The 8,983-nt window shown below is 50.3% G+C and overlaps 1 protein-coding gene across 1 annotated transcript in view; it reads right to left on the bottom strand.

The window, feature by feature from the left end:
* SORCS3 (sortilin related VPS10 domain containing receptor 3) overlaps positions 1–5,661 on the bottom strand; it is a 263,805-nt gene extending 258,144 nt beyond the window's left edge. Inside the window, exon 1 of the mRNA XM_064716259.1 lies at positions 4,876–5,661. Coding sequence (XP_064572329.1) covers positions 4,876–5,472 — 597 coding nt within the window. The 5' untranslated portion in view covers positions 5,473–5,661. The remainder of the gene's footprint in view (positions 1–4,875) is intronic.
* Positions 5,662–8,983: the final 3,322 nt, after the last annotated feature.

Consider the following 8,983-nt stretch of genomic DNA (forward strand, 5'->3'; position numbering starts at 1 on the left):
GGGAGTGAATAATGTCTCAGCATCCAACCACCAGTACATTAGCAGATCACACCAGAACCCTGCCAAAAGCATTCAGAGGAATCATTCCCGGAAGAGACAGGCTTCACTGGGAGAACTTGCACAACCTGCTTGTCACTGCCAGCCCCCAGAGCTTGACAGGGCAAAGAAAAGGTGGTAGTAGGAGGTAAAGAAAATCCATCCAGAGCAGAGTGGTTCCCAACAGATCATCATCTTTACATGAGTACTGAAAATCCCCGAAAACCTTCTGGTACCTTGCTGCAGCACTTCCTTTGAGAAGAAACTTTTCCTAATGTCCAGGATGACATATGTTGAGGCTGTTAACAAATATTAATCCCTCTTCAACCAAAAAGATAAGCTGCATCTTCTAACTCTACTTGCAATGTCTGTAAGTTACTGCAGCATTATTAGCCTCCTCTTTATTATCTTGTCCCAAAGGCATCTCATATTGGAGTGAATCTTGAAGCCACATGAACTCTAGAAATGACAGTCACAGGCCAACTGGACAAAACAGTGCAGCATGGCTACCAAGACAAAACCAGACTCCAGTGTCTGACCAGCTCTCATCCTGACTTTCCCAGCTTTCAGGGCCTGGATCATGTTGTAAGCATCCAGGCAACTGCATGGTTTGCACAAGCAGCAGCTGCATCATTGAAGCACACCAGACTTCCACTGGTTTATCTTCTGCACTGTTGTACTACAATGAGATAAAAAATTGCATTGCTGACATTTTTCATGTAGTATGATAAATCCAGCCCCTAGGATATAGAGGAACTTGGTCTGGCTGCAGCAACCTGCAATATACACATGCCTGAGACAAATGCCCTCTCCTGCTCTTACTGGGGCATTATAGTGCATTTCTCATCTTTATTCCAGAAGTTTGGGAGAATTTATGCTAGAATTTGGGAGATGTCTCTGTCCATGACAATGGGGATTGGGACTAGATCATCTTTAAGATTCCTTCCAACCCTTAATATTCAATGATTTTGTGGAGTTTGCCCTCTGGTTACTAAAAAAGGCAAAAACATATATACATGGGATAGCTAAAGCATGCAGTGATCATAGCTGCAGCATCTCCACAGATAGTGGATTGAAAATGCCTTCCAGAGAAAGCTAGAAATGTGCATCTTTTCTTCTCATATGGAAAAAATCAATGCCAGCCACAATGCCACAGAATTTGTGGTAATTGCATCTCGGAAAAAGCATGAACAAAATTAAGTACTTTCTATAAACAGCTGCTTTCATCAGAGGGACAGCTCTGAAACGTAACAAAAACAGTTCCCATTTCCCATTCCACCAGTGATCACACCAGGACAGCAATCCTAGTAACTGTCTTTTATTCACTGTAGCTTCTTGGAATCTCTTGAAAAACCTACTATCAAGAAATGAGATAGTGAGATTTAAAACTGTAAGAGCATTAAAGGTGCTGCTACCTTTTTTTGCACATCCTTATCCTAGAAATCAGGGAGAGAGGAAGGAGGAAAAGATCCTATGAGGAATCAGATCATCTTCACAAGGAGGTTGGAGAGAGCATCTGATGAGCAGAACAAGGAAAAATTTCATGCACTAACATAAACATCTAGAGAGGGAAAACAAGTCTAGACTCAAAACTGTTCACTGAATTTGTACACAGCATATGTGTTCAGAGAGGAATGCTTTTGGAAAAAGAATGGTTTGCAGATCTTTTGGGAATAACAGTATTTTTCACTAAAAATTCTCCTTTCTTTAGAAAAGCCTTGGCAAGAAAACATTTTATCTGATCTCTCCAAGGTCCCTCAAGAGCTTCATGACCTTGCTCAATAAATGCTTCTATTAGGGCAGATTGATACTTGAAGCCCAAATAGAAGTCTGCTTTTTCCAATATCAGACCAACTGAATTAAACCAAGTGCCCTCCATAAGAACATAGAGAACACAAACCTCACTTCTACACAGACTAGCATTTTTGTATTTTCTTAACGATTTTCACTTCAAGATCCTCAGGTATTGTACAAAGCAGAAATGAATTCTGCTCCACACCACCACTTTGTGGTAGCTGAGTAGTACTATCCTCGTTTAACATGGAAGAGGAGATCCAGAGAGGTTAATTGTCTTTCCTAAGGTCACAGAAAAAGCCTGTGGGCAGGACAAAGCAGAGAACCCAAATTCCCTGATCTCACCAGCTTTTTGCCTCTATCATAATCCTGACCTCACTAGCTGCCAATACAGAAAACAAAAGTTTGTTGCCTGGAAGGGATTATGTTTTAGTAAGTGAAATTGTGATTTCAGGGATGCGTGAGAAAAGGGGGATAGGAGATTCACAGACACTTGCTTTTAAAATAAAAATAATTAAGAAGCAGAGGGTTTTAACATTATAGGTAACAAGATGTCCAGCAGCTGCAAAGACCTCCCTTTTGTGGAGTGTCTGCAGATCTTCTTTGCAAATCCATGCAGTTTTCAGGAATACCCTACCACTAATGCACAAAACTTGACTGATCATGTTTTTAATAACACAAAAGTGACAAAAACTGAGCTTTTGAAGTCTGTTCAAGTAACAGAATTGGTAAAAGCAAGCTGTTTGCCTCTTTACTGCTTTGGGAGCCTGAATACAATAACACACAGACACATCCTACCTACTCTACCAGGTCAACTGACATAATCATAACATGAGTTAATATCTATTGTCCATTTCCAACACACTTTCCTGCTGCTTTACATCTCCTGTGACCTAAGAAAATTTATGCTTTGTGATGTGGGGCTGGGGACCAATGTGGCTGGCAAAAGAAGCCAAACTGTTTGCTTGAGTGACCTTGGGCAAATTGCTTCATGTTCCTGTGCCATGGACACACCAACAGTACAATTAGGTTAAAACTGAGCTGCAGCAGAAAAACAGGTATTGGATTCAGCCTTATCTGTTAATTAATGAAAGAACCCAGGTTCAAGCATATAACTTTCCCTCTACACAGTTAAAAAAAATCCAATTAATTACTAAATGCAGTATGTTTTCTGAAAAAGACAGGAGACAAAAAGACTCAGAATGCTAGACCTCATATTAGGAAAATCACAAAAAGATAACATTAGAATTTATTTTCACTCTTGCTTCCCCTTCCTACAAACGCCACCCTGGCAATAAACACCAGTCTTTTGCTTTAGCTTGTGCTTTTGAGTTGGAAGCTTTCAATGCATGGTATCCTGAGGTGAAAAATCCTAATGGCATGCCATGAACAATCAAGATATTTTCTTTCATTACCCTTCTCAGTCACTTAAAGAAGAAGGAATCTAGTTATTTAAATAGCATGTTTCTGTGAAAGAAACTGAGGAGAGTGAATTTTGTGAAAATCACTTTCTGAGCTGTGCTTTAGAAAAAAAAATAACCTTTCTTTCCCCTGCAAATGCCTACAGAATGAGTTTTCATTGCTACTTTAAGCAGAAATACTCAAAATTATTGGAAATCCATGCTGGGAAGGCATGGGGGAGGCATTTAAGCTTCTTTTACTCAACGCCCCTTGATTCAGCATCAAAATGAAACAAGAGAGGGCATATAGGTTGTTTTCTTCAGTACGTGGCATGTTATGTTAAAAATAAATAGTCCTAGAGACAAGTGTAGTCCATACAGCTGTTTTCTCTTCAATGTTTGCTTTCATCTTTAATGAGAGTGAAATTCATGTCTGGCAAACACAACTGCCTTTAAAAATTGGTTAAATCAAAGTAACATCTACATTGCTGTCAGAATTATTGCCTAAGTAGCAATAAATAGACAAAAAAAATCAAGTAAAAAATTAGTTGAATTGCACATTAGAACCTATAGCTGATGCACAGATAAAGACACAGATAGATAAGTAGGTAGACAATTTGCTTTTTCATGGCTAGTAAGTTCCATGAAGAATGTATCTGAAAATGCAACCAATCTGCTTTATGCTGTTAATTGCTTTATATTCATTTCCAATAGTGGCAAAACAATAAGAGAGGCATTTTCAAGGCAGTGACAAGCTATAATAATCAGAATAATGGGAATATTGTCATCAGACATAAAGGTTTCCCAGAGTCCTTTAAATTACATCTGTTCCCACACTACATGAGAGTAGGAATGGTATTTCTGATACCAAGTCAAAAGAAACTTCAAGTTTTGTCCACAGCCACCTGCCGGGCGTTGCAGAGCGGGCGTGAGGGAGGGTCCTGCACTATCATGGCACAACGTGTGGGCTTTTGGGACGTGCCCTCCACACACGCACACACACAGTCCCACAGGCTTCCAGGGACACCTCCGAGACTCGTTATTATTGACTTCGGGGAAAAGGCCCGAGATGACACGGATTTTTTTACAAACTTTCCACTCTGCTCGCACTACGTGCCTCCCCTCAAAGCTCCTTGACGTGCTGCGGGGCTTTCCACCCCTTAATAAATTAATGGGATCTCTCTTGCCTCCAGCACTCACAGCGGGGCACTGGAGGGCTTTTCCACCAGCCCTGTGCATCACACATGCCAGGCAGTGAGGCAGCGAAGCGTGCCACGGTGTTTATTACATACAGGGAGACTGAGAGTGGGGGTCCCCAGGGCAGCGGCACACGGGACACGCGGGAGCGCAGAGCAGAGCGCTGGGGCCAGCCCGGCCCTCCGGGGCGCTGCCCGGGATCGCGGCACTGCCTCCGGGGGCGGGGGCAGAACCGTGCTCCCACTCGCCTTCACCTTTCCCCAGGAAAACTTTTCTCCTGCGGACATAGCTCCGTGCCCCACTCCCGCTGGCCATAAGGGCACGGTGCCCGCCCAGCACCCCTCTCCTCCCCGCAGCCCCGTCCCGCAGCTGTCCCGGCTCCCTCCCCGCCAAGCGCCGCCGGACCGGACCGGGTGGGGTCGGCTCGGGTGTGCGGGGCGGTACTCACGCTGCTGTTGTGTCCGGACCAGTGCACCATGGCTTGGTTGTGCGCCGCATCCCCGGTGAGCGCGAAGGTGGTGCTGCTCAGCCTCGGCTCCTCGGCCCCTCGCGGCCGCGCCGCTCTCCCATCCTCCGGGGGCGCGCGGGGCTGAGCGCGGCCGCCGCGCTGCCCCTCGGCCGCGGGCACTCCCCGGACGCCGCCGGCCGGCAGCGCCCGGCGCCCCTCGGTGCTCCGGCGGGTCCGCGGCGCCGCCGGGCCCCGGCTCCCGGGCGCGCCGCCTCCCGCCCCCGCCGCGCGGAGCGCCGCTCCCCGCGGCCCCGCTTGGCCCCCCGGCTCCGCGCCCGGCACCGGCTCCGCGGCGGCCGCCGCCCCGAGCGAGCCCCGCGCTCGGCCGCCCGGCCAGCTCCGTAATCCTCGCGGCGGCGGCGGCGGTCGCTGCTCCTGCCTAAGGCGAGACGAGGAGGACGGCCAGGAGGGCGATGGAGATGAGCAGGATCTGCAAGTTATTTCGGCGCCGGTGCAACACCAAGAGAGAAGTAAGAACCATGTCCAGGCGAGAAAAATGGTGTGGCAGGTCGGAAAGCAGTTGGTCCCCTTCTCCATGCCTTTGCGGAGCGAGTCGGGGGGCTTGCAGAGGGAGGGGGGATGAGGCGCTGCGTTTAGGGCTTTTTTTTTTTTTTTTTTTTAGGAAGAAAGGGGCCGGATTCTAATTATAATATTTATTATTTGCAAAAGGCGCCTCTTTCTCTGGCTCTTCTTCTTTCTCTTCTTCGCTTTTCTCTTGACTCTTTCTCAGCCTCTGAGACGATGACCAGGAAAAAAAAAAAAAAAAAAAAGGAAAGAAGGGGGGGAAAAGGAAAAAAACTCTCCCCGGTAGTTGGATTCTGTTCCTTACTGTTGCTGGATAATTTTTTTTTTCAAAAGTGCTTTTCAGTGAAACTGTTCACGTTCAAGGATTTGATCAAGTGAGAGGGTACCACCACACGGGGGGAGGAGCCCCGAGCCTTGCCAAGCCGCCGCCGCCGCTGAAATACACCGCCGAGTCACCCGCCGCGCCGCGCCGCGCCGCCGGGGGCCGGGAGCGGGGCCGGGGGCGGGAGCGGGACACCGCGCTGCACCGAATCAGCTGGAGCATCACCCAGCCTTCTCTCCTGATTTGGTATGTGTGCTCCTGGCCGAGAGAAAGCAGCCGTCATTCCCCGCTTCTCCTGATGTGTATGTACATAGACAAGTGTTTACAGCGCTGTGGGTGCTCCTCGCCCTGTGTGTGTGCGCGTACATATACGCACAAAGGCTGGATGCCAGCCACGGGTACGGGGGCACGAGGGAACGCAGCTGGGATGAGCGGCTCTTGGGTGCCTCCCGTGTGTGAGAGCGCACCCACGGACCCGGCCATCCAGCAGCATCCCTCCAGAGCCGGCTCCGTGCGTGTGGATGTGCCCGTCTTAAGCGCAGCCTCCCGGCCGCGGGAACTCGCGCGTGTGCGTGGGAATCCCAGCAGCCTTGCCACCGTCCAGCAAGGGAGACTATTTGTGTGGGGCCAATAACGAAGAAAGGGCAGTATCTGCAGGCAGCTCCCTGCAGCAGCATCTCGGGACTGTGTCGGGAGAAGGAGCCAGGGGGATGTGTTTCTTTAGGTCACGGCAGCGCAGCGCTCCCGCTCCCGTCGCACGGATGCAGTCCCCCTGGCCAGGACACCTGTTTTCTGCTGGCAAAGCTCAAGAAGCCTTTGCAGCTTCAGCCCCCGGACAAGGTGTGAGTAATGGCAGGCTGTGAATGGGAGAGGGAGGCTGCTGCCGCCTCCCGCGGCTGCGGGGCGTCCCTGTGGGTCACCCTTGGCATCGCCATTTGTGCCAGTGCCACGTCCCTCCGGACCGATTCATTGCAGCAACACGTCGGCACTTTCTCTTCGGATCAAACCCACGGTCGACCTTCTCCCGTTCTCCTCCTCCCTTTGAAAAGCGTCGATAATTAGCGATTTTTTAATCGTCCCACCCTCCTACTTCCCGCATCAGCCATTCTTTGCCGTCCAAAGACGGATCCACCAACTACACGGCTCTCCCCGCGGTCTGCCCCCTCCCCATCGCCAGGCCGGGTGCGGGGGCGGCTCAGCACTTTCTCCCGCCTATCGCGGGTCTCCCAGCCCGGCAGGGAGCGGGGGACAGAGGCAGGACCGGAGCTGGCACTGCCCGCACCGGGGAGCGGGGAGGTTTCTGGCTTGGTCAGCGCCTGCTGCAGAGCGCCCGGCCCGGGCTGGGGGGTCCGTGCAGCCCGGCTGCCGCAGGGGAGCGAGCGGAGAGCCGGAGGAGGAAAGAGGGGCTGCACACAGCGCTGCCTGTTGCGAACGGGGGGAGCGGTCGCTAAAGGGCTGTCCTGCAGGAGTGGGAAACGGGGCCGGGTGGCAGCCGGTGCGCACAGAACAGCGCTGACAGCCTCGGGAAGGCGGCGGGGGCCGTACCCACAAACGCGGACCCTTATTAGCCTTAATTCCCAACGCAGAGAGGGAAAGTGGGAGGTGGGGGTAGGGGAAGCGAATCTCCCACTCCCAACGCAAGGGATGGTATTCCTGGCTTGGAATCGGCTCCTTTTATACTGTGCTGCCAAAATGTTTAGATGACATTTTATTTGTGTGGGAGCAGTGACGTGGGCCTGAGCCAGAGCTGCTCCGCAGAACCTCAGGGAAGGGGATTTCACAAATTGCACACACTTGTGGCAGGGGCTACCCTGCATGCACAGGGACACACCAGCCCTGAGACCGCACATTACTGCTGCTTGTTAGCAACCAGCAGGGTGTGGGGAACAGGAAGGAGCCCACTGCCCCTCAAACCCGACTGCTGCAGGAGTAGAGTTCCCAGCTGTGTGGCATCAGCAGCACACATGCCACCCCAGTGTCTTGCCATTGCTGTGCACTGTGAGGAGAGGCACTGCCCACCTAATGCCATCCTCTAGCAGTGAGGCTGCAGCTGTGACAGGCAGAACTTGTTCTTAAATTATAATCAAAGTTTCTGCAGTCCGTCTGGACCCAGCAGCAGCTCACTCCTGCTCCTGAAGGTCTCTGCACATCCAGAATCCCAGGCACCACATTGTAAAAACTACTGTGGTGCTAGCAATTGCCACTACTTAGCCAGTCCCCTGCAGTGCAGTCCACCCAGTCCCATTTATCTCTCAGCCTTGCTGGACACTGCTTTGGATCTAGTCCTTGTCCAGATCCTGACCAGTCACTCCTTTGTGCAGCAGCATCCTTGGCCAAAGCCCACCCAGACCAAGACAGGACTTGTGGGCACATCTCATTTCACAAATCCTGCCAGCACAAAGCATTTCTTTGTGTCCACCACATCACTCTTTGTCACCACAAGAGCCCAGCTGTGCTGGACATGGCACAGAATGTGATGGTGAACACTTGCACGCAGCCTAACACTTTATTTGGGACAGTACTTTCACCATTCCAATAGCAGGTGTTTTCCACCCTGAAGACTGAAGAGCCATTCCTTGCAATCACCTCTGTGAGTGTCATCCTCACCTGCCACACTCGGGGATAGTCCCAGACATTCAGTGCTGATTATATCAGTGAGATTACCCCAAGCCCTAATTTCTCAGACAAACACCCACAGAAAGCTGTGGTCTTTCTGAAGCAAATTCTAAAATTCCTTCATCAGTGCCTGCTTATTGCTGTTAGATAACAGGATGCACAGCTGGGGAAGTCCCACTGATGATGTGGGACTGTGTACTAGAATCTCCCCGCTCTGCCTCAGCAGCCGTGCTCTCAAGTATCTTTCCTTCTCTAGAAAACAAAGGTAATGTGAGCAACACCCCCATCTCCTGCACGATTCGCGAACTGCGTGCCCATGGCCAGCGCACAGAAAAAGGGGCTTTTCCAGTTTGTACCATATCTGTTGCAGGAATAACAGATTTGCTTCAAAACCTGGCCTCTTGCATGACAGGGTGACAGTGAGGATGTCATCTGACAACCCCAGATTTGCACAGTCTATATCCAAGAATAGAAATGGAATAGTTCAACGCAGTATCCATTACAGGCTGTTTTAATCCCTGATCTAATCCATTATGATCTGCTTTAATCCCCACCCAGCTGCAAACATCCATTCAAAGAAGCAGG

The sequence above is a fragment of the Zonotrichia leucophrys genome, chromosome 6 (assembly GCF_028769735.1).
Source record: "Zonotrichia leucophrys gambelii isolate GWCS_2022_RI chromosome 6, RI_Zleu_2.0, whole genome shotgun sequence".
NCBI lineage: Eukaryota > Metazoa > Chordata > Aves > Passeriformes > Passerellidae > Zonotrichia > Zonotrichia leucophrys.